The sequence below is a fragment of the Hemicordylus capensis genome, chromosome 1, assembly GCF_027244095.1.
Source record: "Hemicordylus capensis ecotype Gifberg chromosome 1, rHemCap1.1.pri, whole genome shotgun sequence".
NCBI classification, from domain to species: Eukaryota; Metazoa; Chordata; class Lepidosauria; order Squamata; family Cordylidae; genus Hemicordylus; species Hemicordylus capensis.
Genome location: NC_069657.1, coordinates 150,508,899 through 150,528,882, shown reverse-complemented (window position 1 = coordinate 150,528,882; position 19,984 = coordinate 150,508,899). Strand labels below are relative to the sequence as shown.

The window sequence follows — 19,984 nt, the reverse complement described above, 5'->3', positions numbered from 1 at the left end:
GGGACAAACTTTGTTCTCTGTAGCACCTGCATACTTTACATAAGAACAGCCCTGCTGGATTAGGCCCAAAGCCTATCTAGTGCAGCATCCTGTTTACACAGTGGCCCACCAAATGCCTTTGGGGAGCCCATAAGCAAGAGGTGAGGGCATTCCCTCTCTCTTGCTGTTGCTCCCATGCAACTGGTATTGAGACGTATCATGCCTCTGAGGCTGGAGGTGGCCCATAGCCACCAGACTAGTAGCCATTGATAGACCTGTCCTCCATGAATTTGTCTAAGCCCCTTTTAAAGTCATCCAAGCTGGTGGCCATCACCATATCATGGCAAAGGATTCCATAGATTTAACTATGTGTGGTGTGGAAAAGTACTTCCTCTTGTTGGTCCTAAATTTCCTGACCTTCAGTTTCATGGGATGACCATGAACCCTTGTTTGCAAGGGGTGTAACCCACCAGTCCTCCCCAATGCATGTCCCCTCTGTTACCTTGGTTGCCACCATGTAGTTGCTGAGAACATCTAGTTTGGGCCTTGAACAGGATGCAGCCCTAAATGTGCTCACCAGAGTCAGGCCTAGTGCTGAAGAGAACTCCCAACTGCTACAGCTAAGTACTATATTTTTTTAGAGGTGGTGGGTTTATGAAATGTGATCTCTGACATTTGATGGAGCTCTGCCACAGCCAGAGAGCATCTTGCAAGTTTTAGCACAGCTGAAGTTCAAGAAGTTAAATCCTATAGCAGCATTACATGTTTTTGAGAGTTATGCAGCCCCTTGCTGCAGGTTCTTCCAGCATGATGGTGAAGCAATGATCTCTCCCCACTTTGAAGGGAGGTACATTGCTGTTTCCTTCTCTTTTGAAGTTACTAGGTGACAGGTGTACACTTCTTTGTTCTATGTTGCTGTTAAGTGGGACTCAGCTAGCAGCACCTGATCTCATCTATAATATGAGAGCATATGCAGCCTTCAACCTCTGACTTCAGAGTTGCCAGATTTTGACTTAACCCAGTAAGCTATGAAAGCAAATATAAAGACACGGGTCTGGAGTTGACAATTTATTTTATTCAACAACAGAAGAAACAGATTTAGCAGAAGACATGCCACATACTGGACAAGCTTACTGAATCACTTCCTCAGATCTCTGTGCCACCACTTTCCCATCGACAATCTCTTGTGTGGTGACCACCACCTTCTTAATTGTCTGTCTCTTGGTGTCTGCAAGAGAGGGAGGGATTTAATGTGACTAGTTAGAATAAAGCCAAGGTTGGACCATGAACAAGTTCTTTTGGCAGGCTCAAAACAAATGCAGTTTCGAAGTGTTGCTTGTAGAGAAGCTTTCAGATATTGCGCAAAAAGCCCCAAGGTTGATTACACAGGGCTTATTCATGGAGGAACCTATACAATGTGTATAGCTGGATGATTCTCTTGTGATTTTTCTCAACACAATGCAGCTGCTGAGGCTGCCAATTTATCAGAAGTGGGGCTTCTGGGTCCTTTGTGCCATTTTCCTACTGTGAAAATTCACACCTTCCATCCCAAGAAAAAAGGTCCCCATATCTTTTCCCTGCCAGTATAAAAGTAGCTGGGGTGAGGTGATTTTTCAATGGGAAAACAAGGAATGGTTATGAAACCCTTAGAAGAATTGTGGGACTTCACACACACTGTAATTCTACCCTAACAAGTTAGGATTTATTAAGGGCAGAAGGCTGAGATAGTTGGAATATCCATATGAGGAAGAGAACCACCAAAAGGAACAGCAGGTTTTATGAAATGTGTGCTAGGGCTTGAATCTTTAGCAGAAACTCTCCCTTGTTCAAGCTGAGCTGGTCAGGGAATGGATGGGAGACCCCCCTAGGAACCTATGTGCACTGCCTTGAGCTCCTAGGTGGGATACAAACATTCAAAAACTTTTTCCACTATTTCAAGGAATCTCAACTTGTTTTATTCAATTTTTTAAAAAACCTTCAGTTTTTATTGCAGCCAAACTTGCCCTCAATCTCAAGGGCACCTATGCAGTTTCCAATTAAGGCTGCTGATACTTCAGTGAGAAACACAGCTCGGTTCATAGAATGCACAGTAATGTATTAGTTTTGTGTGTGCATATCCATCCTTGGCTGCACAGCAATGCTGACTTCCTAAAGTGACGAGTGTTACCTCCTGGCTTGGTACAACACTTGCTTGGAGTCCCTGTGGATGTCTAGCAGTTACTCAGATGGGCAATCTTCAAACCAAGTCATATCACAATAAAGTGTCTTGGTAATGAGCAGCAGCTGGCAGCAAAGCTTGGGAGAGTGTTTGAATTGTCACATGGAGGATTAGCAAGCAGTTTGCAGACAAACATGCAGAGGTGGAAGCAGGTAGCTCTGTACTAACATCTCTACGGCTATGCTACAAAGACTCACTTACCTGCTTTGCTTAAGTTGAGCAGCTCCCCTCTGAAAATACAAAACATGCCAGGTGTTTATGCACTCTGCCCTAGGACAATTTGCTTACCAGGAATGCTTCCTGCTACAGATTTGTTTACACCTGTAGCACAGCAGCTGCTGCAGCCACAGCTCCTATCTGCTACCCTTTCTTTGGAGTCTGCAGCCGAGATGTCAGTGTGTTACTCAAGGATCTTGGTGAGTGAGCGTTCTGTCTGCTCTATCATTCCTGGCTTGACACAACAGAGCTGTAAGGGCTGTTGTAGCTTTTGGAATGGCTTCAAAAATAAATGGTCACCTTTTCTTCAGCTTCCCACCCACCCCCATCAGACTGCTCCAGTAACAAGAGCAAATCCCACTAGAAGCTACTTCTCTTATGTAGCACAAAGACACAAAATCCTCCTCAAGGGCTATGTCCAAGACCCTCTTGTCAAAACAAGCTGGAACATGGTTGAGTTGGCCACTCGGACAAAAAACAACAACCCAACCTCGGGTCAAACTAGTTCAACCATATGTTGGTTGTAGCTCTACACCATGGGAGGAGAGCTGGTCATGTGGTAGACAAGGGAATAAGCATGAATTGTCCCCTTTGCTAAGCAAGGTCCACCCTGGTTTGCATTTGAATGGGAGACTACATGTGAGCACTGTTAAGATATTCCCCTCAGGGGGTGGGGCCACTCTGGGAAGAGCATCTGCTTGCATACATGCAGAAGGCTACAAGTCCTCTCCCGTCATCTCTAAGATAGGGCTGAGAGAGACCCCTGCCTGTAACCTTGGAGAAGCTGCTGCCAGTCTGGATAGACAATGAGCTAGATGGACCTATGGTCTGTCTTGGCCTAAAGCCGCTTCCTATGTTCATGTATATGTTGGTTTGTGAAACCTGGTTTGGATGAGTAGAAGGATTCAGAGATCCCATGCTATCCCTTTGAGAGATACAGGAAAGCATACAGCTGCTGCACCCCCTGCCCTGTTCCTTTGCCCTGACAACTGCAGGAACTGGGATTGCAGTGATGCAACCGCTTCTGCATTTTGTTAAAAAATATGGTCATACTAAGCTGAAAAGGGCTCAATGCTTGAAATAGTATTGAGCCATTGTTGCCGTGGATAGGGGAGATGTAAAAAATCTTGAATCGTTGGTGGATACCAGAGGACTTGATGCATGTGTGCTTGCTGCTCGACCAAACGAAACGGATGGAGGGCGCCACTGGTTGCTTTAAAAGGACCTTATCATAGGGTTTCAGGGAGCAAATGCCTGTAAGACGCTTGGGTATTAGAAGGGGCACGGTGTTGTGCTTAACAATGATGTCCTCACCCAGGGAAGAACAGCAAGCAATGACTAATGAAAGGGGGCTAGAATTAACCCTGCAACATTTTGCTATGCCCAAACATCCTGCCTCAGATGCATTTCCAAGGGGGAAACAGCACCTTGTTCTTAGCAGCATTGTTGTTACTAGAAGACAAGTTAAATATTTCCAGATACATGCACTGATAGGAAAATGGTCTCATAGGTATAGCCAGGCAGCTAACAAAGGTAACAAGCTATGTCTCCAGGGATGACAAGATTTGCATTTTTCAAGTGTACACCTACAAATATAAATGCAAATGAGAAATATGTTTAGCAATGTGTATAATACAGGTAAGCTCATCAGAGAGCCAGGACTGGCTGTAGCTTCCTATTGAGTGCACACTTGGTGGCAAAGCAAAGTCTGCTGCCACATTATATTTAGAATAACTCGGGAACATACAACTCTCCACAATAGGCTGGTGCCTAAATAGGGCAAATAGGCAGCATGACCCCTTATTACCTGTCCGTTGCACCCTCAATCAGGCTGCGATAGTGTTCAATCTCATTCTCTAGCTTAGTCTTGAGGTCCAGAAGTGCTTCATAGTCTCGGGCCTGCCTCTCCAGGTCAGCCCGACAAGCTGTTAGGTCATCTTGCAACTTGGTAATGACATGGTTAAGGCTGGCCATGTCACTGCGATAGTGCTCTCCTATGTTCTTCAAGGTATTATCCAGAGTGTCAACCTGTATTGGAGAACAGTTTGTATTTATGTAATGAACAAGACTAGACACCATAATTTTCGTGGCAGAGGAGTAACATTCCCCACTTTTAAATGGTAGGGATGTGATGGAAAGATCCTGCACTTTGCAGTATAGAAATTGACTTGGGTTCACTGAGTTGTACAGCATTTCAGACATCACATTGAAGTTGCATTTATTTGATGTGGCATTGAGTGACTAACAAATAATCAGCAAATGTTGGACAGGATCCAGAGACCCATGACATTAATTCCATGAGCCCAAAAAGACTTTAGGTTTTGGGTTTTTTTAACAGTATCCTACTTCCCCCAACACACAAATGCCTCGTGGCAAATTGCTTTTAGATCTGAGCAGAGCTCCAAAGCAGTTTCTTTTAAGAAATTGTTTTGTTTTTTTAAGTCAACATTGTTGCTGGGCCAGCCCAAGTAACTATAAACCAAAGTATCTATCAAAATCCCAGCCACTGCTTTTTGCCATCATTAAATAATTTTCTCTCTCGATCATAGCTTGAGTTTACATTCAGTTGCATTAAAACAGATGGCAATGTCAAATTGTTTCTGTTCACCAGGATAATCAGATGCAAAGGAGGCCATGTTCCTTAAATAATGGTGTAGTAGAGGAAGGAGTTGCTGCCCATGCTACTTGTCATGTAGGGGTTCTCAACCATGAGTTCTGAGAAGCTGTCAACCTACAACTCCTATCACCCCCATGAGAATCCTGGGATAAGGAGTGTCTCAGAGCAGGGTCTGAAAGTATGTGATGCAGCAACTTTGCAGTCCTTCTTCAGGACCCCAACCAATGTGCGGAGAACACAATGCACCCAACCCTGCCTGAAAATAAGGTAGGTGCTATAGGTTGTCCCAAAATTTATTTTCTGAAAGTGAGGTCATGGATGCATAAAAAGACTCATCCCTAATCAATCAATCATCTTTATTACGGTCCAAGACCAGCATACTCATCCCTTCTCTAAAAGATAAGCTCTAGGTGGTTTTATATCCCTTTGTAATATTTTATATCCCTCTAGTTTGTTGCTGTTCAAGAAAGAAAAACCCTCTGCTGCCAGGAAAGCTGCACAAAAGTGGCACTCATTGCCTCTAATGGGAGTTGAAGAGAGAGAACCTCCTTACCACTTTCTGGAGAGACTGCCGTTCAATCTCCAGGCTCTGCAACTGCCGCCGAAGGTCTGTTAACTCACTTTTGGCTTCCTCCAATGCTTGGGTGTTCACATTGGCTTCTTGGGACATGGAGTCAAACTGCAAACATGAAAAACAACAGCATGGAGGAGAAAGGGAGAGGGGGTGGAGTCTGCCACACCCCTTTTCCTGGCTCCCTCCTTTCCTCACCTTGGTTTTGTACCAGTTCTCAGCATCGGCACGGTTCTGCTCAGCCACTTGCTCATACTGGTTGCGTATCCCAGCAATACTCTCACTCAGGTCATGCTTCTGTGGATTATCCACCTGCACTGTAACATCAGACTTGGCGATCAAGGCATTAAGAGCCTCCACTTCCTGCAGGCAGCAGAAAAGAGATCACCTGTCACCTTGCAGAGGTTAAGGTGGCCAAAACAGAAGCTCTGGGCAAGCCGCCTCCTAGTACAAACAAATCTTCCTGAAATCTATTTGCTAGATTAGAGCAAAAAGTCCATGTAGTTCAGTATCCTGCCTCAGGCAATGACAACAGCCAGATGTTTCACATGAAAGTGTGCACAGAGAGCATCTAGAAATTTGCATTGCTGTAACCCTTTAATACAGCAAACTACCTGCAATATTTTACTTTCAACAACAAAAAGTTCAATCCTCATGAGAATTACGAGATAAAAGAACATCAAATGAGACAGGTCTGTTTAAAACTGAAAAACCAGAAAACTCTGCATAGAGAGAGCATAAAGGACTGTATATTTTCTGTGCCCCCCAAATCCAGATTTTGTAACCAGGAAATGTAGGGCCTGAAATCAAACTAATCAGGAGAAAACAAAGGAAGCATTACTGCACTTGGGGTGGGTGTTAATTTGGACTGTCCCATGTCCAGATTCCAGTTTTCAGTCTCAAGTTTCCAGCTTCTTAAATCTTCTCGCATGAGTAGTTACATAGGAAATAGGTGAGATTTTATTATAACACAACATTGAAAGAAAAAGTACAAAAGGGTTGCTTTTCACTTAGTCATGCTGAGATTTAACTGCTCTAATTCAGTTTAAGGAAGTCGAGTACCCCAGATATGTGAGAAAAAGCTGTATTACTAAGATCTAAATTGTTACATTGGACTTTACACAAGCAGTATGGACCACTGAAGTTAACTGAATCTACATGAAGTAGTATTCCAGGCACTGCTTCTCTTCAGTTTGCCAGGATGAACTTAGGATACTGGAGTCCCTAGCTAGTCACATCATGGCTTGAAGCTTTCTTATGGGGGGAAAAACGCTGAGGAAGTATATAGAAGCTTTGGCTAACTGACAGTCAGAAAGAAGTGGAGGAAGTGCAATCAAGAATGGGCCATTTCTGCTAAGGATTGGATTAGTAGAAAGAGCGATAGTATCTATGGACAAGCAGGGATGGCGGGAGCAGAAGAGCATGAAGCAGACACCATGGGCAGGCAGAAAGCTGTTTGCAGAATTAAAAACAAGTCCCCCTTCCACTTCTGAACCTTCCAGCACTGCCCACAAATTTATCTCAAACTCTTTCCATTAAGTTTAGAAAAATATTTTTCTTAAAGGTGGCATCCAAAGCTCTTGATTCTAAAGCCTGCACCAGGTACCACATTTGTGGGCTGGCTTGCTTGCTTGTCTATCTATCTGTCTATCTAACTTTTGGTCTTTGACCGTAAATAAACTTGACTGACTGACTGACTAGTTAACATATTTCTGTATTGCCCAAACTCATGTCTCTGGGCGGTTTACAACATAGAGGTTAAAACATTAGTTAAACAGAATAAATGAGAGAAAAGATAAAACATTAATTAAAACAAAATAAATGATAACAGAAAAGATTGACACATTACAACTGAAAATTTTTAAAATATTTCAAAACAATGTTAAAACTATTAAAATACTCTTTAATTAAAATCCTGGGTGAACAAATGTGTCTTTAAAGACTTTTTAAAAATTGTCAGAGATTGGGAGACTCTTATTTCAGCGGGGAGCACATTCCAAAGCTTCGGGGCAGCAGCGGAGAAGGCCCGTCCGAGTGGTCACCAGACGAGCTGGTGGCAACTGTGGATGGACCTCTCCTGATGATCTCAATGGGTGGTGGGGTTCATAATGAAAACGACGTTCTCTTAAATCCCCAGGGCACAAACAGTTTAGGGCTTTATACGTTATAACCAGCACCTTGTATTTGCCCGGAAACGTATTGGCAGCCAGTGTAGCTCTTTCAATACAGGAGTAACATGATCTCTCTGAGATAACTCAGAGACCAACCTGGCTGGCACATTCTGGACCAACTGTAGTTTCTGGACTACATACAAGGGCAGCCCCATGTAGAGCGCATTGCAGTAATCCAGTCTGGAAGTTACCAGCATATGAACCATTGTCCTGAGGTAGTTTATCTCAAGAAATGGACACAGCTGACATATCAGCCAAAGCTGATAGAAGGCACTTCTGGCCACTGCCTCAACCTGACACACCAGGGAGAGGCTTGGATCCAGAAGCACCTCCAGACTGAGTACCTGTTCCTTCAGGGGAAGTGTGACCCCATCCAGAACAGGCAGATCAAACTCATCTCCCGAGTTTCAACCCCGCACAATGAGTACCTCCATCTTATCTGGATTCAGTCTTAGTTTGTTATCCTTCATCCAGCCCATCACCACCTCCAGGCAGGCATTTAGGGAGGTTATGCCCTCTCCCGATGATGTTGACATGGAGAAATAGATTTGGGTGTCATCAGCATACTGATAACACCCTGCACCAAATCTCCCGATGATCTCTCCCAGCAGCTTCATGTAGCTGTTAAATAACATCGGAGACAATACGGAGCCCTGAGGGACACCACACAAATGTTCAGATTTTGTAGAACAGTCTGCAAGGGACACCATCTGGAACCTGCCCGAGAGGTAGGAGCGGAACCACTCCCAACCCCCTCAGGCACTCCAGAAGGATACTATGGTTGATAGTATCGAAAGCCACCGAGAGGTCCAAAAGGACCAACGGAGTCACACTTCCTCTGTCAATTCCCAATTGGAGATCATCCATCAGGCTGACCAAGGCAGTCTCCACCCCATAGCTAGCCCGAAAGCCAGTCTGAAATGGGTCTAGATAATCAGTTTCCTCCAAGACTGTCTGGAGCTGGGAGGCCACCACCCTCTCAATTACCTTGCCCAGCCATGGAAGGTTGGAGACAGGCCTGTAGTTGCTCAGCTCTGAGGAATCCAAGGTAGGCTTCTTCAGAAATGGTCTAATAATTGCCTCCTTAAGACAAGGAGGCATCCTGCCTTCCCTCAGAGACGCATTTATAATCTCTACCAGGCCTTCTACAACAACCCCCCTGCCAGACAGTATAAGAGATGCTGGGCAAGGGTCAAGAAAACAGGTGGTAGGCCATACCGTTCCAAGCAACTCATCCACATCCTCAGGAGTCACAAACTGGAACTGACCCAACCAAATCACACAAGAGGAGTCACTGGACACCTCCACATCAGACACTGAAGTAATTGTGTAGTCTAAGTCGGCCTGAATACAAAATATTTTTCCACAAAGAATTCATTAAACATGTCACAGCAGGTAATCAATGGTTTCCAGATTCTGATTCAAGGGAGGAAGGGCACATACCAGCCTTCTCACAACCCTGAACAACTCTGCCGGACATGAACTTGCGGATGCAATACAGGCAGAAAAGAATCGCTTCTTTGCCACACGTATTGCCTGAGCATAGATCTTCAAATAGATCTTATGTAAGATATAGGAAAAACATAAAGGTTCTCACTGTGCCCATTACCTCCTTGTGACTTTTCCGTAAGTGGGCCAGCTCCTCTCTGAGAGACTCCAGGTCCCCTTCCAGCTTCAAGCGTAGAAAGCTGGTGTCATCTATCATTTTGCGCAGCCCATGGGTATCCTTTTGCACGCTGTCACACACAGCCTGTTCTGCTTCCAGCCTGAAAGAAACGGAGGACAGAGTAGATGAAAACTCAAGGTGCAGGGTTAAAAAGATATGTCTGGAAAGGGGAGTTAATGTCTCAGGGGAAACTTCTCTCTTTATTTTTTATGCTCAGCTGCACATAGCCAGATACAAACCATACATGCAGCTCACTGTACGCATTCAGGTAGAAGTAGGCACGTCTCTTTACAATTCAGGAACAACTGCTTAGCCTTCTTCAGACATTATAAAGCATAAGTGGCATAAATGGCTTGAGCCCAGAGTATTTAAGAGAACGCCTTCTGCTTCAGGACCCCTACCACTTCTTAGGATCTTTAGAAGAGGTCCAACTGCAGCTGCCCCCAACTCATCGGGTGGTGGCTCAGGGTTGGGCCTTTACTATAGCTGCCCCAAAGCTCTGGAATGAACTCCCTGTTGGAAGAGCTTCCCCATCTCTAAAGGTAAAGTGTGCCGTCAAGTCGATTTCGACTCCTGCCACCCACAGATCCCTGTGGTTTTCTTTTGGTAGAATACAGGAGTTTACCATTGCCTCCTCCTCCTGCATAGTATGCGATGATGCCTTTCAGCATCTTCCTATATCACTGCTGACCAATATAGTACCAGCGGGGATTCAAACCGGCAACCTTCTGCTTGTTAGTCAAGTATTTCCCCACTGTGCCACCTAAGGTGGCAGTTCCTCATCTCTAGCAGGTCTTAAAAGAACACCCAAGATGCATTTGTTCCATCAAGCCTTCTATCAGCTGTAAGTTGGTTTTTATGGTTGCTTTTATTCTTATTTGATTGGTTCCTTTTAACCATTTTAATTTTTTTTTAAACCTAAACTGTTTTAATGTTTGGTTTTAATTCTAATTTTATGGTTTATTTGCATACCGCTTTGAGGCATGTGTATGAGGTGGTACATAAATGTAATAAATAAATAAGTGTGAGCACCACTCCAGAGCGGGAAAGCAGGGAGGAAGTCCCACCCCACCACACACCCTTGCCCAATGACTACACTTGCAGCACTGTTTGTCTAATGGGTCTCCGCTGTAAGCATGATGGCTGTTGATCCGATTGCAACTGAGACCTGCCTTCCCCCTCACGAGTGGCGCTTACGCTTACATTTCATAATATCTCAAGAGGGCTCTTGAGTCTTTCTGAATTGCCCCTTCCAGTTTGTTCGTTTAAAGATCCATCAGCTTCTCACACATAACATGGTTCAAATGGATGTTTGTTTTACTTTTTCAATTCCTATCCCACCATCTGGCTTGTTTACAAAATAAAACAGCTTTATTACCCAACAAATATAAAACCAACCATAGTCCTAAACACAATTACCAAAATATCCACCCATATAAAAACAACAGATAGCTCAACAGTTCCCCAAAGCCCAGGGGAAGAGAAATGTTTTCACCAAATACTCCAGTAGACCAAGCCTTTGTGTGCTGCTCTTGGGAGGCTCCACCTTTACATGAGTTTGACCTCAAACTTGCAACAGAGCCGTTCCCAGTGACGGCAGGATATAAGAACGTTCATATGGGAGCTTATATACCTCAAGGCCTAGTTCTTGCTGAGGGAGTTGGCCTATGTCAGGATGGCATCACTGCAAACTACTGGCAAGAAGGAGGGGACGAGAGACTCACTTGATTGAATGCTCTTCCATAAATAAAAGTGCCCTTCAGTCGGAAAACTAGTATGTTTGGGGTAGGGCTAGTCTAGAACCCTTTTCTTTGACTCTGCTAGTTTTCTATGTGAAGATAATTTTTGTGTGGAGACGTATTCAGCCATACGAGTCTTTGCTTGCAATCAGAAATGGTACAGCTCAGTCACAGGTTTACTGCTTCATGGAGAACTAGGCCTGAGATACTAGGAGCGATGCACACTACAGTATAAAAGGAAAAGCAAGCATTCGTGTTTGTTGGAGATATTTGGGCCAAGTGGTGGAAATGAAAACAGGCCAGCCTTGTTGAATTAGGTTTAGACATAACTGTGGTTTGCCATCAGTAGTTTCCATTTAGTGATTCTTTCATTTGCAGTCTCTATGTCTAAACACTTGTCTACATGCTGACTCGACTGAAGTATGAATTTGTTTAGTTCAATTAATGTCAAACTAACCACTTTGGCTTATTGGATTAGCTGCTGTAACCCACAGGATAAAGTGTTGGGCCTGAACACTTGGCCTTCAGGCTTCAAGTCAGCTATAGACTGGAAGGCCTTGGTGGGGTGGGAATAATCAGTCTCTCTCCAAATTCTCCCTTTCTAAAGCGGGAATACTTTCTACCAAGATCTACTTAATGGGAGTGAGTCTTTAAACACTAAAACCAGGCTTGTTCATAAACAGCACCCAAACAAAATCAAATTCTGTGCCAAGATAACTCAAATGTACGATCTAAATAATTAATGCACAGCAACAAAAACATGCTTTATATCTTAAAGATCTAAAAAGAACCTCACATCTATTTTGCATTTCTTTAGTATTCTTTAGCAGTATTGTGGCAAAGAGAGAGAGAGATGGCTAATGGCCAAGTCACATGTTGTATTAAATGAACAGCTTTGCATGATTTTTCATTTTATACTTAAATAGCAGCCATGCCGGGGGGCATGGGGAGGTGGGAAGACACATAATCAGGATTGAGACTAAAGCACAGAGAAGCATATTTAAGCTGTTTCCCTCATATGAAAATGCCCCTCACCCGTACTATTAGCCCAAGGAGGGAAGATGCCGAAGGTGCCAATGAAGTGCAGAACAAGTTTTAGAATAGGAAGGTGTGAATGGGGATAGTGAGGAACGGTGATAGGTAGCCATGCAGAATACAGAGATGCCACTCCAAAAGATCGATGCTTTTTGACTACAACATAATTATAGGGGTTAGAAGCATGAATGCATAAATAAATAAATAAATGCTGGAATTTTCAGGAATTTAAGATCTGGGCTCAATAAGTTCAGGGCAGAATTCAGAAAGTGAATAAGCTTGGTATAAATCCTCATTGAAAAGTAGAATACATTTTTAAAAAAATTGATAAGAACATAAGAACAGCCATGCTGGATCAGGCCCAAGGCCAATCTAGTCCAGCATCCTGTTTCGCACAGTGGCCCACCAGATGCTGCTGGAAGCCACAGGCAGGAGTTGAGGGCATGCCCTCTCTCCTGCTGTCACTCCCCTGCTACTGGTACTCAGTGGAGGTGGTCTTCAGCCCTTCAAATAGTAGTCGATGACAGACCTCTCCTCCATAAAGTTATCCAAACCCATCTTAAAGCCATCTAGGTTGTTGGCTGTCACCACATCTCGTGGCAGAGAATTCCACAAGTTATGCGTTGTGTGAAAAAGTATTTCCATTTGTTGGTCCTAGATTTTAGTAATAAATTTTGGTAGTCAATTTCATGGGATGACCCCTGGTTCTAGTGTTGTGTGAGAGGGAGAATTTCTCTCTATCCACTTTGTCCACTCCATGCATGATTTTATAGACCTCTATCATGTCTCCCCGCAGTTGTCTTTTTTTCTAAACTAAAAAGCCCCAGGTGTTGTAGCCTTGCCTCATAAGAAAGGTGCTCTAGGCCCCTGATCATCTTGGTTGCCCTCTTCTGCACTTTTTCCAGTTCTACAATGTCCTTTATTAGATGTGGTGACCAGAATTGTATGCAGTACTCCAGGTGTGGCCGCACCATCGTTTTGTATAAGGGCATTATAATATTAGCTGTTTTATTTTCAATCCCCTTCCTAATGATCCCCAGCATTTATTTTCAATCCCCTTCCTAATGATCCCCAGCATAAATTTTTAGTTTTAATCCTTATTCAGCATATGGAACGAGATGTTTGCACCCAGAGATTCTGGTGGTTTCATATCTTCTCTGACTGGGCATGGTATATTGTATAATCCCGAGACACACGTTTATGGTGCAGCAAACTGCAACAGGGTTGCAAGCAAAACAACATACTTATGCTTGAAGTCATCAACTGCCAGTCTGGCATTATCAATTTGTAGAAGCAGTTTGACATTCTCCATGTTGAGGTCTTCAACCTGTGATGACAAAGGACATTTGTATAACAATAACACATTTAAACAGAATGATGCTCTTACCCAGTAAGACTTCAGGCTCCTAGTCAGGTCATGGTGAATTGGTGCCCCTTTTACAAAATTTGCCAGCTGTGCAGGAGAAGCAAATTGGGCAGGTCTGACAAAGCTCCTGCATACTCTTGCTAGTAGCAAAGTTGCCATCTACCTACCGGGGTGTCTCTATAATTGAACAAGGAGAGACCAATGGACTCCACTCCTGAGGGATGGAAGGCTGGTGGCTGAGTAAAATCTTGCTCTATGCTTTCCCCCTTATAGCTATCTGAAAAAGAAAGTGGAGGGGATGGAATGGGCCCATCTTTACTTTGTCCCAGCCTTGCTACGCCCCTGCTACGCATCCTAGAAGATCTGCTGGAAACTGGGGTAGGGCCTTCTCTGCTCTTTCAGCCTTATGCTGAGTCAGACACCCTGGGCCATTTAGAGCAGTAATGTCTATACCAGGGGTTCCCAACAAGGGGTACTTGAAGGGCTCCAGGGGAGCCTATTACATCTCTCATACCCAGAGCCCTCCTGTCTCCCCAAACTGCAGCCACGCTATTTGTTCCCCAGCATCTGAGGGTTCCTGGCTTGAAGCCTATGTGTTCACTGCAAAAGCAGAGGGAGGGAGGTGAAGGCCATCCTCCTCTGCTCTTGATTGGCTGGGTACATGCTGAAGCTCAGTATACTCCTCCCCTCAGCCTGACTGACAGGCTTCCTAAAATTAACACTGAGTACTTCCATTGAATTAATTTCAGTGGGAGGATTAATGAGTAACTTAATCTAGATGTAAGCCAATGACTGGAGAAGCTCATCTCATAACTGTAACATGAGTGTGTGTGTGTGTGTGTGTGTGTGTGTGTGTGTGTGTGTACACACACACTACTGCATTCTCTCTCCCCACCCCCACCCCCGAGCTGAAGGTTTGTGACAGAAGGAGTACACCTGTTTTTTAAAAAAAGGTTGGGAACCCCTGTTCTATACTGATTGGTAGTTCTCCAGGCTTTCAGACAGGGCTCTTTCCCATCTGTACCTGGAGATGCCAACCACAGAACCTGGGACCTTATAAGTATTCTTATCTCAGCCAACAGTTAATGAATGAGCACAGTGAAAAGTATTTTAGTTATTGGTTTTGGTGTATGTGTGTTTCTGAAGTCTGACAGACAAACACTGAGCTCAAGTAAAATGGGAGGGAAGTACGTTGAACAAGTGAAGATGAACAAGATGTTCACTTGTTCAACAAGTACATTGAACAAGTGAACAAGGGAAGTACGTTGAACAGAGCCCCCAGCCTTCTTATCTTCTCCCCACCCCACCCCACCCCACCCCACCATGTCTTTGCTGCAGAAGGATGATATGGATATGGTGAAAAACAAAACATTCTCAGCTTGCCCTTTCTCTTCCTCCTATGCAAACAATAGCACACATTCTCCACACTAGGGGTATGCACAGAACCGGCTGGTCTGGTTCAAGTCCGGACCCGAACCAGGCCAGTTCGGTCCAGCAACCCTTTGAACCCCCACCCACCCAAGTTCGGTCTGGGGAGGTTTGCGAACATTTTTTTAAAAAATTTACTTACCCCCTTCGGGGGAGTTGTTGAAGGTGGCGGGGGGGTGTCCACGGAGGTTCCCACTCCCCCCCACCCACCTCCCTTTTTGCCGCCACCAGCCATTTGGCCAGCTCTTCAGCCCATTTGGGCCTTCCCCCTCCGGCGTGGTGGCCATTTTTGAGGCCACCGTGCCTGCACAATTGGCCTCTGCATGACTGAGCACTGAGCTGGCTTTAATGCTATCATGTTAAAAAAATAAATAAATCTGCGAACCCCCTGAACAGTCGGGGGGTGTTCGGTCCACCAAAAAGGGGATGGTTCATTTCAACCTCAAACCGTCAAACCTGTTTGCACATCCCTACTCCACACTCCGTTCAGGAGCCAGCAGTTTTGTCAATGAGTCAAGGAGATGGGGTGGGGGGAGAGTGAAGAGCGGACTTGTTTCCCAGTCAGTGGACCCCTCCATGGCTCTCGTTCCCACACTTGTTAGATTATAGCTACCCCACGGAGCTAGATGCCTCTGGAAGCTCACAGGCCTGAACACAATGGCCATAGCCACTGTTCATCATTTACCTACCAAAAGCAAAGTATCCAAGTCAAGGGGAAACAGTTTCCAGAACAATTTGAGCCATGGCAGATTTATCAAGTTTAACTGATAGCTATGATTTTGTCTGTTTACATACTAGCTCATCCTGCCCCACATCAATTCCAGTCTCTCTTCAGCTCCTGTTGAAATGAGCTGAACCTTGGAAGCTTACATTGGATTACATGAAAGCATCTGCAAAGCAAGCCAACATATTTGTTTTGATCTGTATGAGAGTTCTTTGAACTATGGAATTTGGTTACTACAAAAGAAAAGCTAAGACTAGTAGCTGAAGCGTTTGTTATGCGGGCCAGAAGAAGCCATCTTTTATTAGACTTTTGAGCAACTCACTGGTAATTCAAAATTGGCAGGCATGACTGTTCTCTCCCATACTGCACCCATAAGCTCCTTTCTACAGCTTCATCTGTCCCGGTGGATCATGCAGTCATCTTTCTATGGGACTCCAAATCAAATATTTGTTTCAGATGGCGAAACTATAAACATCCGCCTTATAGGAAGAGTGAGCAATCTATTAAAATGTGCTTGTGGCAGTGAAGCCTCTGATATGGATTAGCTGAGCTGGTGTGTTGGTAACAGGGGTGTAGCTAGGGGAGAGGGGGCCCGTGTTCATCCCTCTCTCTGGCGGCCCCCCAGAGTGAGGGAGATAATGAAGAAAATAGGGAGGGGTGGAGCTGGGGGCCCAGATTCTTTGAAGCCTTTCGCTCAATTATAGCTACACCCCTGGTTGGTAGGGAATGTTGTTCATGATCATTCCAGTTATGCAAGACATCAAAACTGTGAAACTGTCTGCTGACTGCTGTCCACTTTCTGTGAGGAAAGGGGAAGTTATCAGTTTGACTGGGATGTAAACCTCATACAAGCCCTAAAAACAGAGGTAGTTTTGCAGAGCAGGATGAAGAACAGGAAGAGGCCTCAGGTGGCAGACAAGCTAGGATTGTTGAAAGAAGATGCAGAGCAGGTGATGTACTAGGAAACAAGAACCTGAAGAAATATAAGAGAATGAGAAGTCTTGAGGAAAGCTAGTACCGGGGAGACCCAAGTTCAAATCCCTATTCAGCCATGATACTTGCTGGGTGACTCTGGGCCAGTCACTTATCTCCCAGCTTAACCTACTTCACAGGGTTGTTGTGAGGAGAAGCTTAACTATGTACTATGTCTCTGGGCTCCTTGGAGGAAGAGTGGAATATAAATGTAAAAAAATAAAATGAAATAAGGCAAAAAGGTGGCAATGAGAGAGGGGACTCTGAAGGAACCCTCAGTCTTGTGGTGGAAATCCCCAAGAGACAGGGGGATTTCCAGAGCCTTAAGCTTGTTGTTGAGGAAAGGACACTACTTGGATGTGGAAAACCACAAACTAGAAGTTGTAGGTGGAACCCAAAGCCAGGAGTTAAATCTACTTCTACTTTTAGCTGATTAAATCTAAATCAGCTTCTGAAATAGGAGTTCCTGCCTAAAACATAAACATCACTGAATTCTTAATCCTGTCAATGAAACTAGCACAGTCAAACTTTATTTGCAGGGGTGGAGGGAAGAAGATGTGGTTTTCAGATGAAGTTCTTGCTGCTCAACTGCATCCTGCATCCTCCTTGCTCATTGTTTGGACAAACATTCTATACAAGGAAGAAAATAAAGTAAATCTAAAAATAGGGGTGTGTTTGTTCTCCAGCAACTAATAATAGCTGGTGTGTTTTGAGGCTCTGCTTTTTAGTCTGTTTGATAGCTTTAAGGGACATTAGAATTAATATGGATGTGGGGGAGCCAACGATACTCTGCAAGGAGTTCGGTTGCTTTCCAGGAAGAACAGAAATAAATTTTATTTCATCAGCTTCCCTGTGCTACCAGCCAACAGAGGCAACTATTGCAGGGGTGGGTTGCACTCCTCCACATGCCTTGGGGATTGCTATAACAAGAATCCTTCTCTCTATTCACCAAGCTTTGGCAGAACACACAGGCTGGCTTCACACATAGTGCCAAAGGTGGTTGCCAGAACCTAAGGGGTATACTCATGGGTCAAATGGGCCATAACCCAAAATTTGGCTTAAAATAAGCCAAATCTGGCAGTGTCACAAGCTGCCATAGCCTTGTGAAAATGTGTGAGCCCTGCTTTGAGTCTGGACAGCAATGTGCTGAGATTGGGCATGTTGTATAAACCCGCCAGTCTCAGCACATCCTGCCATAACTGTGGCACAGTACCAGAATCCGTCCCTCACTTCAAATCCAAGTTACAGATTCTGGTTCTGTGCCACAAATAGAGCACAATATGCTGAGATTGGTGGGATTGTACAACACCCCCAATCTCAGCTTCCTAAATGAACCAATTTGGAGCAAAATTGGGACACTCTAACAGCTAAAGAGGAGTTCTGGAAGTGCATCATGGCAAGAAGAAAGTGCCTTTCCTCACACACAAGTTCTCTCAAAGGGTCTTCCAGCCTTTTTTTCTGTGTATGTGGACAACTAAAACGTCCCTGCCTTGCTCTGCAGCTCTGCTTGCATCATCTCCTTTGCTCATCTCCTTGCATTTTTTGCAGAACTTTTCTTGACTGCCTATTAAGTCCCTGTGATATTCTCATCACCACCCACTTCTTCTGGACAATGCCTGCTCTACAAACCACTTCTCCTAATACTACTTAGTAGCCAAATATTCACCTATCTTTGGGGATGGTTTTAAGAATTATAATGGTGTGTGACGTGCCCTGAACTGGAAAGTGTTTGGAGCATCTCCTACATTATCTTGTCATAGTCTACAAAACAACCCTGAACGGCAGGAGGATTATGAGCTCCAGATATTGCAGATGGAGATGGAGGGCTGAGCCTAAGAGAGAGTGGCTTTGCTACAACTGCACTCCAGCTTGCCCATTCCACAGCTTTCCTGTGACCCATGCAAAGTCCTGCAACATGACCTCTTGCCCATTGATTCAATCCCCCCCTAGCCCGCAACTCTTTCCCAACCATTTCCTCATCTTACCTACTCTCAGAGCTGCTGATTTCCCTCCCCTGTGCCTTAGATAATTTGCTCAAGTCATTCTTAATCTGGATTTCTCTGTCCCACAGACACAGGTGCTGCCCGATCCTACAGATGTTATCTCAGAGACTGACGTTCCACCGAATTCAAGGCTACCTATTACCAAGCAAGTGTGCAAAGAACTGCACAACGGATGTAGCTTGTTTGCTTTCCTACTATCTGCTGCAGCAAAGTCTGGTCTGGATTATGTGGGTTTATCTGTGAAGAATAATATCGTAGTTCGATGTGGAGCAGGGCGTGGAGAGACTGGATCGTCACCTTTCCTTTCAGGTGAAGTCATTATCTCCTGATATCCTCTTGCTAAGCCCTTCTTCTGCCATCCTTTAAGAAGCATCTTCCCTTCTGCGCGACTTTCATTCAAGCCGCTTTCTATCTGTCCGAGCTATGCCCCCGCCACACTCACACACTTATCCCTAGTTAGTGAGCAATGTAAATACTGCCTTCGCCCAGGTCTTTTCACCTCCATGCTGGCCCCATCATCCATGTCTCGCTCCCCATCCCACTACTTGCTACCACGTCTCTCTCACCTGCTTGCGCAGCTCGGCTAGGGGCCTCTCGCAGGCTTCCCAGTCCTTATGGCCGACAGCCCCAGCCCTGCGCGCCCGGATAGTGGCGATCTCATCTTCCAGGGCTCGGTTGGCTGCCTCGAGCCCCCGCACCCGCTGTAGGTAGCCGGCCAGCCGCTCGTTCAAGCCCTGAAGCGCCTCCTGCTGCCGGCCCGGGCCCAGAAAGATCGGAGCGGAATCTATACTGGCTCGCGCCGCAGGGAGCGCGGCATGCAGTCGGGACAACGAGAACCAGGAGTCCGAACCGCTGGAGCTGCCGCGCACGGAGCCCGCGGAAGAGCTGGGGAGGAGGCGCACGGAGCCCGCCGACAGGGAGCCACTGCGGGGCCGACCAAAGGACAAAGCCATGATGCCACCTGGCTGGCCCGCTTGGTCCCTACTGCCCCCTTATATCCACACCTGCGTCGTCATTTGCATGCCCAGGTAGCGGACAGCCAATTGGAAGCCTTCTCGGTTGAACATATTGGTGGGACAGTGACCGCATGCATTCTCCTAATTTGCATGCACACCGAAAGAGCGGTCTCATTTCCACGAGCCTCAGTCATAGGGGTGAGAGTTGAGAGCTTTTAGTCAAATTAGCCTGGAGTTTGGGGGGCTTTAAAAACAGCCGATGGAAAAGTACTAAACCCCCGTTGTTTCTTCACTGGCCATTAACACGTAAAAGCAGCTCGAAG

General features: G+C 45.2%; 1 protein-coding gene across 2 annotated transcripts; it reads right to left on the bottom strand.

Annotated features, from left to right (window-relative positions):
* Nucleotides 1-1,034: 1,034 nt before the first annotated feature.
* On the bottom strand, nt 1,035-19,964 carry LOC128326200 (keratin, type I cytoskeletal 18-like). Of its 2 annotated transcripts, XM_053252641.1 has the most exons (8): nt 19,272-19,964; nt 13,457-13,539; nt 9,382-9,538; nt 5,800-5,964; nt 5,584-5,709; nt 4,221-4,441; nt 2,399-2,427; nt 1,035-1,207 (listed from the first exon to the last, which is right to left on the bottom strand). In XM_053252641.1, exons 1-8 carry the CDS (start codon nt 19,656-19,658, stop codon nt 1,110-1,112), a joined length of 1,266 nt encoding a protein of 421 aa, XP_053108616.1. In that variant the 5' UTR covers nt 19,659-19,964; the 3' UTR covers nt 1,035-1,109. The 2 variants fall into 2 exon arrangements, with proteins under 2 accessions (XP_053108616.1, XP_053108620.1); XM_053252645.1 differs by lacking the exon at nt 2,399-2,427 and having other exon boundaries at nt 19,272-19,956.
* Nucleotides 19,965-19,984: the final 20 nt, after the last annotated feature.